The 22,480-nt window shown below is 45.0% G+C and overlaps 1 protein-coding gene across 4 annotated transcripts in view; it reads right to left on the bottom strand.

Annotated features, from left to right (window-relative positions):
• Nucleotides 1–6,483: 6,483 nt before the first annotated feature.
• MGMT (O-6-methylguanine-DNA methyltransferase) overlaps nucleotides 6,484–22,480 on the bottom strand; it is a 147,920-nt gene continuing 131,923 nt past the window's right edge. For 3 of the 4 annotated variants that reach the window (XM_057408675.1, XM_057408677.1, XM_057408678.1), the window contains exons 5-6: nucleotides 13,500–13,639; nucleotides 6,484–6,613 (exon numbers count right to left, since the gene is read on the bottom strand). In XM_057408675.1, coding sequence (XP_057264658.1) covers nucleotides 6,485–6,613; nucleotides 13,500–13,639 — 269 coding nt within the window. In that variant the 3' untranslated portion in view covers nucleotide 6,484. Of the gene's footprint in view, nucleotides 6,614–11,610; nucleotides 11,724–13,499; nucleotides 13,640–22,480 lie in introns of those variants that run through there. The other variant, XM_057408676.1, reaches the window with a different exon arrangement.

Genomic DNA, 22,480 nt, shown 5'->3' on the forward strand with positions numbered 1-22,480 from the left:
GCCAGGGACAAGGAACCGGTCAACTGACAGACTGCTCCTTCTCAAAACAGTGATTCCTTCAATGACTCAGGGTGGGTTTAGTCTGCTCCTTTTAGAGGACAAACACGCTGTAAAGCAGTTGCTGGATATACAGCATTCCTTTAGTTTGCAGCCTCCTGATACTGCTTCCGCAATCTCCAATTCAAGCGATATTGGGAGGTCCAAACTTCATTCCAGTGCCATCCTCTTTGCACTTGATTGTATTTGCACAATAAGCTCTGCTGCAAAATGCATGGCAGGAGCCAAAGTGACTTTCATGAACAATATACTGGTTTCATTTCAATTTTTGCTTTACTTCCCAGTTTGATTTTGGCCACATTAAATACAACTCTCTGCAGGATTAATTCTTTCTGTGGGAAGTTTCTCAGCCTGTGAGATGGGAATGGACATTTATCTTCCATTACCCATATGGTGCCTTTAGCGTGGTGTTTACCCACTCTGGCTGCTACCCTGGAATTAACACCATGCAAGCACACACCAGCTTCATCACCTTCAGCTACCCTGTGTGTCTGCCTGGTAACTTTTGGTGTCTTGACATCAAATCTATGCAATATACTGATGTCATTTTATAGATAAACATCAGAATAGTTTTATACTTATCTCCTGTATTCTGTGATGCAATCCCACCCCTATTGCCACCCATCACAGATGCTGCAAGGGGCTGGAGTTCATCCTCCTCACTCGCGGTTCATCCTTGCTTGCTCAGACTGATAGCCAGGGTTAGAGAAAATAGGAAGGCAAATAGCACCAAGAACAGAAATCACATGTCCTATCAAAAATAGGCCATTTTAATAGGTGAGGTTGAAATCCTCACTACAAACCCACTTCTACAGGTCCTGCTCCAAACTGCAGGCATGGTGCAGTTAGAACTTGTGCCTCCTTGAGTGGTTGTATCTCTACATAGCAAATGGATCTCCCGTGGGAGGTGTTTAAGATGATGCTGTTTGGATGAAGGTTTGCAAAACCCAACCCAGTCCAAATAAACCCTCCCACTGGTGGAAATCCAGCACTGGTTGGAGGTTTGGCCACAGCTTCTCACAAAGAGGGCTCCCAACAAACAAGGTCTTCTCCCTCCAAATCTATCACAGAATCCCAGCCTGGTTTGTGTTGGAAGGGACCTCAAAGCTCCTCCAGCTCCAACCCCTGCCCCGGGCAGGGACCCCTTCCACTAGAGCAGCTTGCTCCAAGCTCCTGTGTCCAACCTGGCCTTGAACACTGCCAGGGATGGGGCAGCCACAGCTTCTCTGGGCACCCTGTGCCAGCGCCTCAGCACCCTCACAGGGAAGAGCTTCTGCCTTAGATCTAACCTGAACTTCCTCTGTTTCAGTTTGAACCCATCACCCCTTGTCCTATCACTACAGTCCCTGATGGAGTCCCTCTCCAGCATACTTGTAGGCTTCCTTCAGATACTGGAAGCTGCTCTGAGATCAGGAGGCTGCTCAGCAAAAGAAGACCAATGCCACCTCTGATAACATAACCCCAGGTACTGCCAGCACAGGCCCAGACCGACAGGCTCCATTTGCCACCCTGGCACCTCGCAGCATCCATGGCCAGGGTGGAGGTGAGGGACCAGCACCCATTTTCCTACAGGTTAAATGAAGACTGGTTAAAGAGGAGAGCCCAGGAGGAGTCCCCCCCAGTCAATACTCAGAGCCACAAATAAAAAGCCCCGTTTAAAATAACCGAATAAGGCACTTAAAGGGGTTTTAAAAATTGATAACTGAGCGCACTGTACGGGATCGATCTTCATTAGTGCCCACGTGGAATTTTTTGGTCTTCTGGCTTTTTTCAATGCACAACCCCCCCCAACCCCGAACCCAACGCAGCCATTAATGAGAAACGTGAAGGGCTTGTTAACAACATCCTTTCATCAGCCCCAGGCGCTGCCAGCGCCCTGCGCTCACGTCAATTTTCACCTTGGGGTCCAGCTACCGCATCCCGGCCGCCGCTGATGGAGCCCAGACCCACGGCTGCCGCCGGCTCCGGGCAGGCTGCGCCCCCCACCCTGCAGCTCCTCCGGCCCCCGGCCCTGCTTTTGCCTGCCACACGCATGTTACTTCACACGGGATGGGGAATGGTCTGGATCAGGCTCCGGGGGAGAGCTCATGCTCCATCCCTGCATCCCTCCGGACCGGGAAGGAGCGAGATGGAGGTGGCTTCCCTCCCTCAGCCTTCAGTCTACAGCAACGGGGTCAAGGGTGCTCCTCCCCACTGCCCCTGTGATAATAATCTGGGGAGAAAAAGGGATTTGGAAAGCTGGGAAAATGAAAAAATAAACACCCCTCAGATTTTCTCCTCTCTAAAAGAAGAAATAACCAGATTTGGTCCTTAGTAAGAGTGCTGCACAACAAAAATAGTGATGCTAAAAGGCAACCTTCTGGAAAGCCCAGACTTAAGGACAGGGGGAGATAAAAGGTTTTGCTAGGGCAGCTCATGCAGGAGAAAAAAGAGGAAAAAAGAAGAAAAAAAAGGAAGAAAAAAGAAGAAATAATTAAAAAAAAAAAAAAAAAGAGAAAACCTGGGTAAAATGCTCCTATTTCAGGCCCAAATTAAGCGTGTTTATTTGTTACTCATCCCCTGCTCATGCTATTCCAACCAAGAACAGCACACAGTCCTTTGACAAGATGCATTTGCACATCAGTGTAACTGAAATACCCTCCTGCTTCCATGGCAAGGGGGTGTCAGTAATATTCTCCATTGCTTTTCAAGCAGGCTGGAGGAGCACAGGCACAGGGCACAGCCATCCAGCAAGGGCAGGGACTCCTACAGAGGAACCTTTGAGCACTATTTCTGTTCTGTTTCTATAAGAACATAAAGAGGAATTACAGTTAAATCTGTAAATGCAATTCTTTGAGGATTTTTACATTCCTGTAAGATTCTTAGTGAGAAATGACTCTTGAAATAGTACCTAAATCTTACAGGAGTCCCCTTGGGTTATGGTGCTTTAAGTTTTGAAGCAATCTTTCCATAGGTTTACTCTTTCCTTGCTTTTGCTTTAAAGCAGCAGGTCTTCAGCACCACCTTTCACAATAAATACACACTTTAATACCAAATCCATCTCTTTGACCTGGATGCAATCCATACCATAAATACTCTAAAATTTGGGAAAACATTGGGAAAAGGATTAAATGTAACAACCTGTGATGCTTCTAGAAGTGATGATCTGTGATGGGAACAGAAACAGCAGTTCCAAATTACAGCTCCTTGTCTGTAACTTGGTATCATTTGGAAGGGATAGCACTGTCCTACCAAGGCTGGCACCATCCCTTACCCAACTGATACAGCAAATATCAAGTAGCACTTAAAAAGAACCTTGAGAACTGCTTAGAGAAATTAAATGGGAACTTTATGGGCCAGCTCTTTCTCGCCCGGATCAGATGACTAATTCCTCTAATTCCAAACAAATCCATTGCATGAGTGAAGAAAATTTGGGCACACAACTAAAAATGTCCTGATTCTGACAATGAATCTGTCTTCTGTTTAAGATGCTTTCAGTATGAGCTCATTACGCTGCAAACACTGCTTGCATGAAAGCGATCTGTAACAATCCCTAAGCCTGGGGCCCTTTTCCATTTGGGATTGATACATAGGATGTAATCTGCGTTTTTCATTCCGGTCTAACACAGTACAAGCAGTGTGGCTGCAATTCTGCTGTAAATCTGATGCAGGAAATACAACATAGGCCTTCAAAAATATTTCTATTGGCCATAGAGTGGCTGCAGAGCCTGTTTTGTATGGAGAAAAAGAGGACGGGGGGAGGAGAATGACCCACTGCACAATTCAGTCTCTTCCATGGTCAAGGGCATCTATTTCATTATAAATGTAGTTCTGCCAAAACAAATATTATTTCTGAATCTTTCATTATCTTAGGCTCTGGAAATGGGCTAAACCAGCATGTGTTGGTATTAGATGCTGCAGAGCCAGCTGTCGTGCCTGGCTGCACAGTGTCTCAATGTCAGCAGTTCAAAGCACTGTGAGGCTGGATGGGAGGAAACCTGATAGGTCAGAGGAACCCAATTCCAGGCAGCGAGCACAGAGCTGTCTCCCGCGAGCGGGTTTTCCTGGTGTTTTTCACATGGATAGAGATGGATACCGGGACGCTGGTGTTTTAATGTATTTTAGTGTATTTTAATGTATTTTCTCTGTGTTTCTGCCGTGACCTGAACCGAGAAGAGCCTTGGGGTGTTGAGGGTGCTGCCAGCCCCCGCAGTGGGCATGGAGATGGATCTCCATGCAGGGAAACCCTTGGGACGGAGCAGCAGGAGGGCTAAACCCAATCCAAATGCAAATTCAAACCCAACCCCAACCTCAAACTCAAACCCCAACCTAAACGCAAACCCAAACCCAACCCAAACCCAATCCCTGCACTTTCTTGGGATTATTTTAATTGTTTTGTGTGTTAATGAGTACTTGTGTTAACTGTCGCCAATGTCAAAACTGCTCCTGGGAAGTGAGGAGCACGGCAGCAACAGCATTCCAGGCTGGCTGCCAATGGGGATGCCACTGCTGCACTCACCCTGAACACTGGGGGAGACCTGGGCATGGCTTGTGTCCTTTCCCCTTCCCCTTTCCCATTCCTTTCTCTTTTCCTTTTCCCTTTCCTTTCCTTTCCTTTCCCTTCCCCTTTCCTTTTCCATGTCCTTTTTCCCCTTCCCTTTTCCTTTTTACTTCTTCTTCTTTCCTCCTTCTCCTTCCTTTCCCTTTCCCTTTTTCCTTTCCCCCTTCCCCTTCCAATTCCTTTCCCTTTTCCCTTTCTCTTCTCTTCCCCCTTCCCCATCCTTTCCTTTTTCTTTCTTTTCCCTTCACTTTCCTTCTCCCTTCCTTTCGCTTTTTACTTTCCTCGTTGCCTTTTCCCTTCCCACTTCCTTTTCCCTTTCCTTATTCCCTTTTCCCTTTCCCCTTCCCCTGCGCCGGGGCGCCCTCTGCTGGGCAGCGCTGCCTGTCCCTGCCCGACCTCTTCCCCCCCCACCCCAAACCCCCTCAAATCCAGAAGATTTCCCTATAACCGCTGGATTCTGCCTCGGGCATCACCCATCCCATCACCAGCCCCTGCTCCAGTCACATCCCTGCACCACGGTGCATCCCGGAATGCACGGAGACCTTTAAGAGGAACAGCAAGGGATGTGAACGTGAGAGAGGGGGAAGTTTACAGCTGCTGCCCTGTTCTTTTGTGGGTAGCATGTATTATATATATATAAAAGAATAATAAAATACACCCAAACTGTACGTATTATAAGGCTATATTTTTATCTCGGGGTTCTGGTGACACGTACAAACCACTTGAGCTTTGCTTTCGTGGTTTATATTGCCACCAGAAACCCTTGATAAAAATACAGCTTTATATTGTGCAGTTGGGTATAGTTTATTTTCTCCATATATCACACACTGTGTTTTATTTATAAACACACACAAAGACACTTGCACATGCAAAGCAGTTCTTTTATTGAAGCAATTCGGGGGTATCAATAATACCACATTAACTAACGTATCGTAACACAGTAATTTTTTGGTTAGCAATGCCCTTTTCTAAAGAGACATCTATGAAAATATGATCAAACACATAAAAAAATCACTATTTCCATGTTAGGATTTACGATTCCCATACTGAAAATTTCAGCTTCTGGTGGCTGGTACTTGCAGAGAACCCTGCTTAAACCACCTCAAAAGTGAGCTTTAACATCTCCCAAGTACTGGGATCCTTTTGCTTTACACAAAAGAGAAATGCAAAAAGCTAAAGGGAGGAAATCAGACGGTAAAAGGAAACGTGATGCTGATGAAAAAGAACCTGGGATGAGCTTCTCACTATTTTTGCCCAAGTTGGGCTACTCAAACTGCCGATTTCAAACACACTTTTCATGCAGTTTGCCAGCAGCTTCTCTTCCCCCCTGCTTTTTGCATCAGTGAAAAACTCTATTCCCATCTCTCACAATCCAAAAAGAAAAGCTGGGAACAAGCAATCCAGTCCATCCCAGTGTGCTCCGTTAATGCCTGTTTAGGTGAAACCCCATTCCAGGCTCTAAAGAGGGGAGGGCAGACCCAGGCAGGGGGCTTGTGGGTTTCCCCCTTAGCATGCCAGACGCTTCCTTGTGGGGCTTGCACCTCCCGTTTGCCAGGTCCCTCCCATTCCCTTTCCCATGCTCTAATGGACATTAAAAATAGAACAAACCAGGCTTGAGATGGGAACAAAATCCATGCACAACCGGCCTGGACCGCTCTTAGTCATTCTGCTGTAAAATGTAAAACCAAGAAAGGGCAGACGAGCTGCATCCCTCAGGACACATCCTGCTTTTTTAATATAGTGGTGCCACCACACATTTCACTTTGGCTGTTGCATTATATTTCTGTGTCACTCAAATATTTACCATTCCTCTAAATTCTGCTGGGTGCTCTGAGCGCTTGTTACAAGCCAAGTATCCACGCTGCGTGTCCTGGCTGGTTAGCTGCATCAATATGCTGCCTTCTGCTGGAGCTTCTCGTGTGACAAAAGCCACTCTTTCATGAGGTTGCCTCCTCCGTAGTTGCCGCTCTGCCCGCTGCTGCAAATCACCCGGTGGCACGGGATTATAATTGGGATCTGCAGAAGAGACAAAGAGAGAAAGGGGGCGAAGGGTGAGGTGATGGGGAGAAAAGAACCTGTGGCTGCCCCATCCCTGGCAGTGTTCAAGGCCAGGTTGGACACAGGGGCTTGGAGCAAGCTGCTCTAGTGGAAGGGGTCCCTGCCCGTGGCAGGGGTTGGGGCTGGAGGAGCTCTAAGGTCCCTTCCAACCCAAACTACGATATATTAAATCCCATCTATAAGAACTTCTTTGCAAGAAGTAGATGTACCTGCCCCGCACCAGGAACCAAACCTCATTGCCCAGGGTGGGTGATGAAGCCTCATAGACCCAAACCGCACATGAGGATAGCAAGGGGGTACAGGACAACTCTTAACCATCACCCCAGGATGGAAGATGATGTATTTCAGGAAGAAAAGAACCCACTTTCAGAACTGAACTTCCCAATCTCCAGCTCCTCCTCTCGCAAAGGCACCTCTAAGGGTGCTGCAGAAAAAGTCACCGTAAGAACAAGGTGCTATTTATTATTTAACATCAAGTCAATGCAAAATGGGTTGTGGACTGTTAAAACCTACAACAGGAGAGATTTAATTCAGGAGGCCTAACCAATTTAAGAACTTATTTCCTCCTGCCTTTTCCTTTGTATCGTTTATAGCCAAATGTCACGGATTTGGAGAAACCAATGCAAGAAGTTATGTGAGAGACTGATCACAGGGAAGTACATAAATGCATTTTTTATTTTTTTTAGTACAGGTGATTATCATAGTTGAAGTACCTGCCATAAAAAATGCAATACATCATCTCTAATCACCCTGTATGTGTTTTGGTAACTGCACAGTAACTCCATTGCAATGATAGAGCTGTGAAAGCAACTCATTGAAAAGTGCAGTTTTCAGCAATTGGGGTATTTTAAGTCAAGAAGTGTGATTTAGTTTCATGTACACACACAAATTACATACTTTACACTGACTTATTTTAATCTCACTTAATAGTTATTTCAGTACAGTTCAAGCTCTGCTCATATCTGAGTCTGGGACACACAAACCCCGAACAGCTATTGGCCAGATCTATATAGATTTGGGGTTTTCTGGTGTTCTTTTGGTTTTGTTAAGTAATTTCAATAGCTGAAATTTTCAATCTCAGTCTCAGCCCACAGGCTACCCCAGCAAATGGGAACACACAGAGGTGCTTACTGTTAATCAAGGTTTAATAAAGAAATGCTTATAAATAGCTGCTGTATTTGCAGCTGGTAATGCCATAAATGAATTATGCACCCATGACAATGCCAGTGAGCACCAACAAAACCTTTACACGAGGCCATCATGTTCTTGTTCTGTGACTTTAAAGAAGTTGCTGTTTGGAAGGGTTTTTCTGGTTAGGGATTTCTCTGTCTTTAGAGTCCATATGCACAAGTTACTGCAGCCAGATTTCCTTGAGTGACAAAGCCATACCAAGCCATAGTAATACACTGTAAAAACACCTAAATGGTTAATTTCCAAGTCCTTAAAAATCAGTGTATTTTGATGGTAAGCTATAAATCTTTATGTTTTAGGTGGTGGAAGCTGTGGGGTCTTGGATGATGCCTGGGTCAGTGCAGGACCTGCTCACTAATGCAGTGGTTAAGCCACCTGCATTAAGCACGAAGAAGCTGTGGCTGCCCCATCCCTGGCAGCGTTCAAGGCCAGGTTGGATGAGGCTTGGGGGACCTTGCTCTAGTGGAAGGTGTCCATGGCAGGGGGTTGGAGCTGGATGAGCTTTAAGGTCCCTTCAACCCAAACCATTCTATGCTCTTATGAAGAAGAAGATGTGAAATAAATGCAGCTTTTCCCATTCTCAAAGAATTCCACACTGAATTTGCCCTAACACACACAAGTGCCACTACATCACCTTCTACAGCATCGGGTGGAACAGAAAACGTGGTACAACGGCTGCATCAGGGCCGTAATTTAAAGATACTGAATATTGCTTCAGTTTGGCTTAATTGTGGTGACAATGTTCAGCCTACTAAAATAATTAAACCTGCTAAAATTTATTAGGGCCCTAAGGACATTTTAGAGGGAGTCCTACCCCAGTCTGGAGCTTTAATGCCTCAGCTACATTTAATGTAATTTTTATCAATAACCAAGCAGCTCATAATATTATAGCTCTGCTGAAATCTTCATGCTGTGAAATCTAATTCATCTAATACACAAATCCATCACTTCCACAGCCCCTACCTCAAACGCTATAAAACTTCCAAACCCATAGATTTGTCTCTAACAAAAATAACACGAAGGGGCCCTCGGATCAATAACGGAGTCCCTCTGATTTGGGCACCAGCTGAATATTTTCTCTAACTTTTGCTTTTGTTCTTCTGGGTAGAGGCCCACAAGGGAAAGAGCTTGTTTTCACTCGCAGCCTCATCAATACCTAAATCCTGGTGAACAAGTGACACTGAGAAGCTGTAATCAATAGCTCCCTGTGCGTTTTTTCTTCTGGTCAAATGGTTCAGCACTACTGACAGCCCTGACACTCAGAACATGATGCTAAATCTTTATCAACAGCCATCTGGGTGACTGGCAGAACAAGGCTGGGGCGGTCATTACCACTCGTGGCAATCTGTGAATAAACTAACTCCTCGATAATGCCTTTGTTTAGAAAAAAGGTGGGGAAAAAAACTCCCTGGGTGAGGAATCGATCGGCTCCGAGCTGCGGCTAGCGAATTCCGGCTGAGGATGGAGCGGAGGAGCTCCCATCGCTGCAGGATTCCTACTGGAGGCAATGGAATCCTGACCGTTCCATTACACTGGTGATAGGCTGGACACCTCCTGAAACAGCCAACCTGTCGAAAGCGAATCAGCCCTGATGGAGGCAGCTGAAATGCCACGGGGTAACACAGCAAGAATCGCAGTGAGCAAAAAGTCATCGGTCAGTCTGCTCGTGTCCTATTGCTTTTCTTCCCCTTCTTCCCTGACCACAGGGTGACCTAGCATGGGCCTGGGTTACTGCCAGTCACCATTAATGCACGGGTAGCTTTATGTATCCTCAACATTCCAAATCCATACTTCACAATCAGCCTGGTTTGTGTTGGAAGGGACCTTAAAGCTCCTCCAGCTCCAACCCCTGCCACGGGCAGGGACCCCTTCCACCAGAGCAGCTTGCTCCAAGCCCCTGTGTCCAACCTGGCCTTGAGCACTGCCAGGGATGGGGCAGCCACAGCTTCTCTGGGCACCCTGTGCCAGCGCCTCAGCACCCTCACAGGGAAGAGCTTCTGCCTAAGAGCTCATCTCAGTCTCCCCTCTGGCAGGTTAAAGCCATTCCCCTTGGCCTGTCCCTACAGGCCCTTGCCCAAAGCCCCTCTCCAGCTTTCTTGCTGGCCCCACTACATACTGGGAGGACACCATAAGGCCTGTTTAAAGCATTCTGGCTGAATAATATCCTTGATTTAGGATAGACCAGTATTAGCATCGAGCTATAGACTTGGCCAGGCTGTAGCTTAGTAACACAATTGGAGAGAATATCAACATATGTAGCTACAACTGCTCTTAACAGACCACTGAAGACATCTTATTTAAGGCACAGAACAGTGACTCAGGATGGCCTTGGACCACTCAGCCCAACACTTACCATTTCCCATGAGTCTCCGTGATTTCTTTTTGATCCTCCTCTACCAGTCTAATGAGATTTTTACTTGAACTTTATGGGTTCCCTTTGAGGACCACAGACCTTGCAGTCACTGTGAGCCACAACAAACTATCTGAAGTTCCCCTTACAAAAGAAGAGGCAGCCTCACCATGTCCTCAGCATAAATCGAGGCAGAGGTGTCTCTCAGCTGCTGCTGGCACCTATTCCACCTTCTCATAAAGTTGAAGGTCATTGTATGAATTATGGGAAGCAACCCAGCTACAAAGGGAAACCTGTGGAATGCACGCTACTGGGATTAAAGACCAATGTCTGATTTGTAGAAGAGGGGGGGAATGTTCTGGCATTTTATGGAAGAGAGTGAGCTTAGCAATGCTATCAAGATGGTTGAGGGACAAGGCAATGCCAGGCTCTGGTTTATTTCAAATGCTCAGTTTTACTGTTATTACTATCCTCATTAAATCATGTTTGTGATTTCACCCTGTTTATAATTTATACCTTTAATCATAAGAAGCATCTCAAGGTGCTAACATACTTGTTTTGCTCTTCTACGCATCTTCCACAGTGATCATTAATTGAAGGATCAACTTGAACTCCATGCTTCCAATACGTATTCGCGTCCCTCCCACAAACAAGAATCACTAATCTGCTGCTTAACAGAACATCCCATTTCTGCACCAATTTCAAAGCAATTGCACCTCCAATGTGGTGTTTCCTTCCCAAAGCTCGTGCTGCAGGTGCAGCAGTTGTTAACACCGCAGCTCTTTGCATCCTGCACCGACACGTTAATGATGCTGCAGCCCGGATGACGTGTTCGGTTTAATGAACTGCTTAGTTAGATTCAGAGCTCAATATCTCATCTGATAAACAGACTGCAAGGGTGTTTATACACATACCAGCTTCCCAGGTACCCTACCATTCTGAGCTGGTAGCACACGACCACAGAAACTCGCATCGTGTCTAATGGGTTTAAGCTTCTGAGCTCAATAAAGAAGTACAACCTGATATTTTAAGCCTCTATCAGATTTTCCTATGGAACAGCTCATATAAGCAGCATAAAGCTCCGTTTTGTCAATACACCGTATTGTACTTGACAATACAAACTATTTTAATATGATGGAATGCTTTCCAATATCATCTGGTGTACATTAAGATAAGGCAATACAATGCAAACCTACAGGAAACAGTTCTCAAAGAATAACAATATAGTGTTGTGCAAAAGGATATGTAATTGCTATTGCCTAGAAATGTACCCAGCTCTGCCCTCAGGCTGCAGTGGAGCAGCAGCATCCAAAGTAGCAGTAACAGCAGGTTGTGGTGTGAAAATTCCTGCTTTTTCCCCTGTGAGGGAGGATGAAAATAGTTCTGAAAATATACAGCAAAGCTACCGCTGGCTTTTTTAAATGGGGTCCTATCTTATTATTGTTATTTCCCACCCCATTCGAAGACCGCAGTGTTTTCTGTCCCCATCAGAAGATTTTAAAGCATTTTATAGATAATAATGTATAGCTTTAGGGAGAAAGAGCTATGCTAATATAATACCACCCCAATAGTTCATAATAGAAAGCTGATGATAAAAAAACCATAGAAATCAGGGTTGTAATGAGAACCCTGTCCATTCCAAAACATGGTTTTATCTCTACACATCTGTAGTTAATCTGTAATTTCATGCATATTCCACATGCAAACACACACACAGTCCTTTGGCACTTCAGTATGAGCACCTCACTGTGTTTTTCATGCTTCCCATATAAATCTCTACATGGTTATAAGCCATTACATGCAGGTTACCTTTGCAGGTTGATTTTATGAATGAGGTGAAATATAAAGATAATAAGTGGCACTGCAAAACCCCTTCACCTTTGTTATTTCTACAGGTAAAGCCACCTGAAAGCAGATTTTCTAACCCACTTTGCAACTACGTGTTGCAGTTTCATATGTACCTTATTAAAGAAATACTGAGAGGACTGAATGCAAAAACAACACAGGAGGTCAAAGATTACAGCAGGTATAATGCTGGAGAACAGGAGAGGAATTTGGGTATGGAAAGGCACACGTTGCTCAGGGCAAGTGGTAACGAGGGAAAATATGTTGAAGAATGGCCAAAAGGGCCACAGTGATAGTAACAGAAATCACAGATTTTTATTTCTTAGAGCCAAAGTAGCAAGGGGATGGGTAAAGACAGACACAGCAGTGTTCTCTTCACCAGCTTTTCCATTCCTGTGCCCAGGAACGAGGTGCTGCAGCATCAGTCCCTTGTGGGATGTCTTGGGCTATCCCTGCTCCTCCATAATCACCAAAACTTGAGCCATGTGGATGTGGCTCCTGCAGTCCAAAGGTTGAGGGTTTGGGGAATCAAACTGCCTCCTTCCTCCTTGTGCACCCATTCTAGCCCAGAAACCCCCCAAATTCAGGATGCGGCTGTTCTAGCAGGACATGAACCAGACATGCAAGGATATACAACCTGCTGACTCTCATCAACCTGACTCCCACTGACCAGTGTGATACAGGTGGAAAGCTAAACCAGGATAACTAAAATGGAAAGCTAACTACTAAGAAGACAAACAGAGACCAGGTATGATAAGAGACCATTTTTCCAAAATCCACAGGCCTAACCTGGAGCTCTACTCTCTCCAATTGGGTCAAATCCAGAGAACTCATGAAATCATGGAACAGTTTGTGATGGAAGGGACCTTAAAGCTCCTCCAGCTCCAACCCCTGCCCCGGGCAGGGACCCCTTCCACTAGAGCAGCTTGCTCCAAGCCCCTGTGTCCAACCTGGCCTTGAACACTGCCAGGGATGGGGCAGCCACAGCTTCTCTGGGCACCCTGTGCCAGCACCTCAGCACCCTCACAGGGAAGAGCTTCTGCCTTCTCTCCAACCTGAGCTTCCCCTCTCTCAGTTTGAACCCATTCCCCTTGTCCTATCACTACAGTCCCTGATGCAGAGTCCCTCTCCAGCATCCTTGTAGCCCCCTTTTCAGATACAGGATAAAAGACTTCCCTCACCTAAGAATACATCAGAAGGTCTGAGAACAAAAATGCATAGAGGCTGGTGAATTAAAAGAAGTGTTTCTCTTTCAAATCTAACACTATAAATGGTAGGGAATAAATCCCATTAAATCAGGTTGTGCATTATTGCTGATTAAAAACACTTACTGACCTTATTACGCACGGTAGACCAGTTTTCAGAGCAGATAAATTTAATCTATTGCCATTTAGCCCTTACAGCTCTCCAAATCCAGCATCTTCCATCAACTTCATCTCAGAGTTGACATGAACTTACAGGGTTGCTCCTCATGGCTCCTCCCACTGCCCTCGCTGCTCTGCTGTTGCCTGCCAGGTCTGCCAAGTGCTTGTAGGAAACAGCCTCTCCAAACTTCACGTCTCTCAACAGGGTCCACAGCACTTTGCTGGTGAAGGAATCTGCAGGGAAGACGAAGCGAGCGCTGTTTGCATGCACGGCTGAGGAAACCCAAGGTGAAAGACTCCCAAACCCCAACGCAGAGGCTCAATAACAGCCTTCCCATTTAAATGGAAACAGCCCCGACGCACTGTCCTGTGATTGTGTCCTATATTACTACATTTAAAGACATGATTATTAGAAAGAGCACTTCAAGTAACCGACCACTATAAAAAAAGGATTTAAGGCTTTGATTTTCCTATATTTTTAATTTGCTTCGAGTACAATTATCCCGTTAACTCAGACAATGTGGTTTTCCCATTAAATTGGCAGAGTATAAATTAGCATAGAGTCAAATTAAAAAGAGAAGATATAACCGGCTCTATTTGACAAAGCCCTCGCATCTCCAGCTAATTTCCAACTTCAGCTGGGACACGTGGCACAAGAAGCCCTAGAGCCAGTGGACTCCGTATTATCCTGCCTGACTGCATTTTATAGTCGAGACCCCCAAGCTACTGCTCAGCACTGCAGACATTACAAGATGTAAGGACTAGCTATGACCTTGAATATACGGCACATCCTTAATGATACGGGGCTCCGAAACAAAATATAACGTATCTTCCATGATTTCAATTTTAATTCGCCAGCAAATTGCTTCTAAGTGTTCCAATGGTTGGGATAATGAATAAGCAAATGCATTAGGACCAGCTTCCTTCTGCAACTCGGGGTTTTACCTTCCCAAGCCTTTATAAAAGGAAAGCCTGATGGATGCGTTCAGATTTCAGTTGGGTTGAACACTTACTGCTCTTCCAAGGCACTTGTAAAAGCTTTGAAGATCTAACTAGTGAATAACTTACTGAGGGAGCTGGTGAATAAAAAGAAAAGTAAAAAGGCAAAAAAGGAAAGGAAAAGAGGGCCCTTCCCCCAGCCTCCTGCTCTGGCAAAGAAATAAACTGATTAAAAGCATTTTCTTCCTTTAGTTGTCAAAAAAGACATCGATTACGTTACCCAGGAACATAGTGAAATGTGATTTTGGTCTTAAAGGAAACCCATACACCATTAGGTGTGTGTTAAATAATAAAAATCACTTCTTAACTGAAGGGAATGATAATCACTCCATTGAAAAAAATCTGTTTAGTCTTTATTATAACATTAAGCAAATTAAACATCAGCATAATCCAGGTGATACGAGAAAAGGGTCATCAAAGAAATTAACTTTGTTGTTCATTAATTTACATGGATTAGTAGAGGGCAAAGAGATAGCAAATCTGCTCTAGTTTTTTATGATATAATTTCAAACTGTACACCATTTGTGGCAATAGGGTGACTTTGGGGTTAATCAGACTGATTTGTCCTTTTAATTGCTTTCTATTCAAAGAAAATTCATTAGATAATGTTCTCTTCAAAATTCATGAATCAATTTAACTGAAGAAACCACATTAACAGCTTTGGGTTCATTAGCACAAGCAGTTGTGTTAGGAGCTGATTGCTGGGAGGGTTTCCTTAGGCAAACAGATTTTGTTTACTGTGATTCCTTCAGAAAGGTTTATTCCAAATCAAATTGTTACTTATTATTGTTTTAACCTTCTTTTCAAGCTGGCGAGATTAGTGTTAACCTCCCCTGCACAAGGGTCTCGGGGAATTATTGCCTGATGTCATCTGCTACATCAATGGAGCACAGAGACTGCACATCACTGGGGCTTCAGTCCAAAAAATCCCCCTTTTTGCCCTCATTTTGGCAAGAAACGCTATGGATTGGGATGCGATGGACCCACAACCTGAAAGCTACTGGAATAAGAGAAGTGGGTGCAGATGATGGAGCACCAAGTGGCCGCATGAGAATGGGGCACCTCCAGACACCCCCAGCAATATCATCCTTCTGCCAAGTGATGTCCAAATTACTGAGCACCTTTTAACAGGCTAAAAGAGGGACAGAGATTATCCTCTTCTGACAAGCCAGGGCAGAGATTATCCTCTTTCCAGAGCCACTGTACATTTTTCATGGGAGAATATCTAACTGTCTCTGCACCCACATAAACCACTCAAAGTTATAGTTCAAAAAAATGAAATATTTAGCAATCATGCACATCATTTTATAAATGTATCTGAAAACTCAATTTCATCCTGTAGGGAGCAAATGCATTAATTAGTTTAAGCAGCTCGAAGAGACAGTGCCAAATACTGTTATTAAACTGTCTGCAAGTGTGAGTGCCTGTAAGCATAACCTGCCCAAATTAGATGGCTGAACTTTCACCAATTTTCAGTGTGTGCCAACATTTTATGCTGTTAAATATCATTATAAAGTGCTGTAAAATATGCACATAAAAATTAACACACACAAATTCTCTCGTTACGTGGAAACACTTCATACCTCTGCGAGCTGAGGATGCCCGCGCCGTCCTGGAGAGGCAGATGCCAGCAGAGCAATGACTGAACGAAACCACACCATATGAATGTGAATATCAGAGGTTTTCTCCTTCCTCTGCAATGCATTGAGTTGGGTTTTAATGTCTCCACAGCCCTGAGGACTCATTCCACCTCCAGCTGCTGTGTACATGGCATCCAGGGACCACAGAGGTATTTGGGAGGGTTTCAGATTCAGAGTGGTTTGGGCTGGAAGGGACCTTAAAGCTCCTCCAGCTCCAACCCCTGCCACAGGCAGGGACCCCTTCCACTAGAGCAGCTTGCTCCAAGCCCCTGTGTCCAACCTGCCCTTGAGCACTGCCAGGGATGGGGCAGCCACAGCTTCTCTGGGCACCCTGTGCCAGCGCCTCAGCACCCTCACAGGGAAGAGCTTCTGCCTAAGAGCTCATCTCAGTCTCCCCTCGGGCAGGTTAAAGCCATTCCCCTTGGCCTGTCCCTACAGGCCCTTGCCCAAAGCCCCTCTCCAGGTTTCCTGGAGCCCCTTTAGGCACTGGAGATGCTCTCAGGTCTCCCCAGAGCCTTCCCAGGTTGAACAACCCCTGTTTAAGAACAGGAGATGGGTGAATGACTTCTTGGATGTCTTCCTCTTGTGGACATCACCATTGCATTCCTCAGTGGTGCAAACCCCTCATAATTGTGTGGTTCTATCAGCCCTGCCAACTGTTTGGCACATTGGAAAGCAATACCGAGACTGGATGCCAGAACTATCTGAAATTAATATTTATAGATAAATTATAAGCCCCTAAAAAGAGGGATGTACCTTGAAGCTCCTGTTAATGCCTAACCACCTCAGAGGCCACTCTCAACAGCCAGCCGGACTTTAATTCTCCATATGAATGTTACATCCGTGGGGATAAAAAGAGTGAAAATTGACTCTTTGTCTTTCTTTACTTTAATACCAGCCATATCATAACTTTTAACAGTGTAATTGAAGGTGGCAATTAGTACCAAGTGAAGTTGTATGCTGCTATCTAATAATGTGCTGCCAGGCCATTTATTGTGTTACTGAGGGTCTCAGCCTGCAGCAGAACAGGACGGGTGGGAGGAAGAGCAGAGCCATCAGCATCAGTCCCTTCCTGTCCCCTCTGTATCTCCTTCCCTAGTTCTTGGGCCAAGAGAGGTTCCAAGGATATACAGTATGATCTGACATAGTTTAATCCCTTTGGTTAAGGGGGATTAAAGCCAGACCATGTTTTCCCTTCTCCTCAAGGGGAACTAACACTCCCACCAAACCCTCACTGACTGCTGGGAACGTCAGCTTTCCTGTGGGCTTTTCTGGTTGGTGTTTTTATTTGTTTGTTAGTTTTTAGTTTTCCCCAAGGCTTTTGCAAATGCAAAGAAACAGGTTTTTATATATATATATATATATATATATATATATATATATATATATATAAAACAGTAAGTTATAAACTCATCCCTTCACAGCTTTTTCGCAGCCTGTCCGGGTACCACATAGACAACTTTGCTTTTACACTTACCTATTTTCACTGTTATCACTACTGGGAAAGACAAATACTCAAGCATAACACTTCAAAACTACCCCAGCTTGCGTACAGAACCGCAGTTCTCACAGCAGCATGAGCTCCCACCTAATCCTGAAAACTTAATTTGGCTCTTGAAAGAAGAGATTCATATCCAATCCAAAGAACTTTTACTGACATCAACTGTGTAAACAGTTAACACAGGCAAGGGGGCACATTTTCACCACTTTTGAACCTCCTTCACTATTGAGTGGGCCATTAAAGGCCTATTAAGTACATCACCTAAACAGCAACCGTAGAATAGTAGAGTGGTTTGGGTTGGAAAGCACCTTAACCTTAAGATCATCCAGTTCCAGCCCTCCTGCCATGGACAGGAACACCTTCCACTAGACCAACAATCTGAATAGTAACAATCACTGCTACCCTCTCCTAGACTGAGCTACCAAGTGGTACATGAAAGAGATAAATACTTGTCTAGTCTCTTAACTGTTTAATTACAGTTTGCTCTTGTTAGGAGGCAGACCAAGTAATGCTTTCCTTCTACTTCCACCATAGAGTACCCGGTATTCTACGGTATAAAATGCAATTATTAGCTGCTATTAAAGGATTTTAAAGGATACTTTAACGCTTAGGTTCATATGCTCCCTTATGAAGTTGTGGCTGCCTCATCCCGGGTGGTGTCCAAGGCCAGGCTGGACACAGGGGCTTGGAGCAAGCTGCTCTAGTGGAAGGTGTCCCTGCCCGTGGCAGGGATTGGAACTGGAGGAGCTTTCAGGTCCCTTCCAGCCCAAACTAGTCTGGGATTCTGTGATTTATCTATAGATAAATAAAGGTCAACTACGATGCCCTTTGACTCCAGAACAAGCAACCATTGCATCAGACATCATTAAGTGTTCAAACACTCAAAACCCCAACCAAGCTCAGCACGTAGCACTGACAACAGTCAAGTTAACTGGCCCCTCCAATGCAGCACCTTTGGTGAACCCAAGTCCTTGCAGCAGACCCTGCAGTGCCTATTTCGACTTTGGCACAAGCCATGTCCCACCTCTTCTACTATTACCTGAATACTGCCCCACAGATACAGTTCCATGAGTAAATATTTAGCAAGATTAATAACATCAGTTCATAAATATTAGGCAGTCCATATTAAACCCAACAGAGTACAGCAGAGCATTTAACACAGCTCTGGTGTTATCTCGTGCTCTCCCACAGGTCACCACGTAGGAAAATGTGGGCTAGGGGAGTGCTTTTGTAACGCTTTTATGTATTGCCTATGCATGCCTGTGTTTGAAATGTGTAATACAATAACACAGAAACACGACTATAATTTAGAAATGTACTATATATCTGTATCACTTAAGTGACAAATGTGCCAATATGCTTTCGTCTAATACATACAGCGTTCGGGTTGGCGCACGTGGCTGAGCGATGTTAAACCCCAATTAATGGAGCTGTTTCTGATCTGTAGTTTAACACAGTATTAACCGCAGCTCCCTTCAGACTGCCGAAGGGGTTGTGGGGCCAAATTCTATCCTTAGAAGCAAGTAACTCTCCGTGGACCTCATCCAGCAGTATTTCTGCAGGTTAAACTCCCTGCAAGTCACTGGGTGTTTTACCTGAGTGGCAACTGATATTCTGACCCATTTTTTGGTGTGCAATAGCCTTGCAAGAGCAGAGTATAAATTCAGAGCTGATGGAAATGAGGAGCCTGATGCTCAGCACCAGCTCTTTACATCCCCTGCCCATGGCACACTGCAAACTTCTCCCTATTCCCACTCCCAAACTCAAACCCAAGCAAGGGTTTTATGCAAACCGACGACTCCTTAAGCATTAGCAACTTCATCTAAGCTAAATATTCCTCCCAGACTTTGAATGCCACAACAACCCCGAGCAGGCTGGGGCTGGGTTTTGGAGGCTGTGGACCGGTAAGATGGAGGAAATTGCAAAGCACTTGACAAGTCCCTCTTGGGCTACAGCACAGACCATGTCATTGCACAGCATCCCCTGCCAGGTGATTTGTGCAGCTGCTTGCAGCAGTGGTACAGTTAAATGAAGAAGCCACCTGATTATCCTCTGAGCTGTAGGTAATACACCGAGCTGCAATTGCTACAGGAGAGGAGAACAAATGCTCTGGATGAAGAGACAGGGAAAATATCAGTCTCTTCCAAGCCAACAAAACGTGGCAGCCAAGTCTTACATTGCAGAGGGGATGGAGGTAAGCATAAAAACAATTTATTTTCCTCTGACACCAGTTCCATGCTGATTCCTGAGACTCCATCCCATTTTTGTGCACAAGGATTTCCCTACCTCACTGGTACTCAGAGACCTGGGGAGCTTCCTCCTCCTCCCTCTTGGCATTATCTCCTTGCATTTTCTTTTTCACTTGCATCTACATCAATCACAGTTGGGCCCAATGATGCAAAATCAGACTATAAACAGAAGTGTCTTTATTTTGATTCTATGGTTCATCTACTGTTACCAACTTGTGATGATCTGTTCAGTAAGCAGTGAAGGGGAAGGGGAAGGTCCACCCCCCTCCTGCACCATGGCAGGTATCTCTGCACGTCTCTGCCTCTTCTAAGTCCTCTTGGATGGAAAATCACAGTTATCACAGACCGGTCTGGGTTGAAAAGGAGTTTAAAGCTCATCCAATTCCAATCCCTGCCACGGGCAGGGACCCCTTCCACTAGAGCAGCTTGCTCCAAGCCCCTGTGTCCAACCTGGCCTTGAACACTGCCAGGGATGGGGCAGCCACAGCTTCTCTGGGCACCCTGTGCCGGTGCTTAAGGTCCCTCTTGAGCTTTACTCTCCTGTTTTGATCAACCAAATTGTGTCACTGTGAATTACTGAATTAGGAAGTTCAGAGGGGCAAACCCCACACTGCACGTGTAAATGATGCACAGCCTCCAAGTCAAAGCAGTGTGGTGTGCTGGAGCCCTCTGCTCAGCCCTGCTGCGGGGGACAGCAGCTTCATCTGTACCAAAACTAAAGATGCAAACATCCCTCCATCAGGAAGCCACCAAACTTTATCACTCTCTACAACCATCTGGAGAGAGGTTGTAATGAGGTGGGAGCTGGCCTCTTCTCCCAAGTAACAAGTGATGGGACAAGAGGAAATGGCCTCAAATTGTGTATGGAGAGGTTTAGATCAGACATTAGGAGACAATTCTTCACTGAAAGTATTGCCAAGCACTGGAAGAGGCTGCACAGGGTAGTGGGGGAGTCACCATCCCTGGAGGCGTTTAAAAGATGGGTAGATGTGGTGCTGAGGGACATGGTTTAGTAGCAAACTTGGCAGTGCTGGGGAATGGCTGGACTCGATGGTGTTAAAGGTCTTTTCCAACCTAAACAATTTAGAATTCTATGACTCTTCCACCTACAACTCTCCCACATTAAAGCTGCCTGATCCCATTGCTGCTGGAGACACACCACCTCCAAATTTTTCACATGCATGAATATTCCAATCAACATCCAAGCTACAAAAGAGACTTCAGCTTCTAGTTTCCACATTTGAACCATTGAATGCACTTAAGTAAATGGCTACAGTGAAGAGTCAAGGCTGTATCTGCTCATCTCCAGGGAGCCCAGTTAGGCTCAGCACTGCTTCCCTTTCATGAATAGAAATGCTCTGACAATCTCAGTCTCGTTCTCAGTGCAGGGAACACAATCTCATACCTCATCTCACTGGGATGTATTACAGTATCACCCTCCAGGAATGAGGACTTTCTGGTGGAGGTGTGGGCAAGTGGTGGGCTCTCCCCAGGTAAGGCTCAATGAGGCAGAGCAGGCAGAAATACGACCTCCAGCAGCAACACTCTTATGATCACGATTTGCTCAATTATTGTAACATCACATTTAGTTAGAGAAGAGGGAGAAAAAAGCTTTGAAAACGTAAATAACTGAGTACAAAAAATTATTTATATAGCATTCCTAGGCTACAAATGCTTGAAAACATGTCCAAAATGCACCAACTTCTGCTTAAATAACTGTTATTCTGCTTATACTGCAGTAACCAAATGAACCTCTCCCCATAGTTTGGAATTGACTGGTGAACTGTTTTAACACTTGAGCAAAAACCTGCAGTTTTTCATACCCAATATAATGAAACTAATTACAACAGAAGAGAAGCAACTGCTTTGTTTGACACTCACTCCTCACTACATTTGCAGCTGCATCCTCATAAAAGAAACAGGTGATTTTCTGCTTTGCAAATGTCTCTCCCGCTCCTGCGACGTACCCCAAACTTTAATAGCCATGTGCTAATCATATTCCTGAAACAGGCCGCTCAACAGGAAGGATTCAACAAACTTGTTTCACACATTTCCCAGCTCACAGGAGCATGTGTCTCCTCCAGGGCATAACCTTGTTATCAAAACAATAAAAAGGTAGAAAATGTGATTTAAAATGACACAACTTTATCAATGCACGCGAGGCGATGTTTGCTGACGTTGACGTCCCTTCATCATGCCCGGATAGTAAATGACAGGAAGGGCAATGTCAAATCACACCTTTCTTTTGGCGTCTCAGAGACAACAAAGGAGCCCGCGGAACCACGCGCAGCATCTTTATGCCCCATGTTATGCTCAATATCCTAATAGTTGTTAAAAATGCATTAAGGAGCCCTCGCTGCAGACATAAACACGGGCGGTAACTCAAAGAGTCCTGGGAAGGCAGAGACTGGGACAAAACACGCTGTTACATCCTGTCGGCCTGCCCGGGATGCCAGGAGCCGGAGAGAAAAGTGTGTCAGCTTTATTAGCAAACATGTCACGCCGCTGCTGTGCTTCTAAAAATACGCTTCTCCCTAAACTAGGACTGTGCCCCACAGTCACACTGCACTGCAAGGAGAGGAGCCATATAATCAACATAATTTGACTTAACTTCGGGGAATATTTACTAAATCTAAGGGGGATAAATTTGATTGATATCTACCCATGTGACTTATTAGGCTTTGTC

This window comes from Pezoporus wallicus, unplaced genomic scaffold (assembly GCF_028554395.1).
Source record: "Pezoporus wallicus isolate ANWC-B61680 ecotype Strahan unplaced genomic scaffold, APGP_CSIRO_Pwel_v1 contig_13954, whole genome shotgun sequence".
Taxonomy (NCBI): Eukaryota; Metazoa; Chordata; class Aves; order Psittaciformes; family Psittacidae; genus Pezoporus; species Pezoporus wallicus.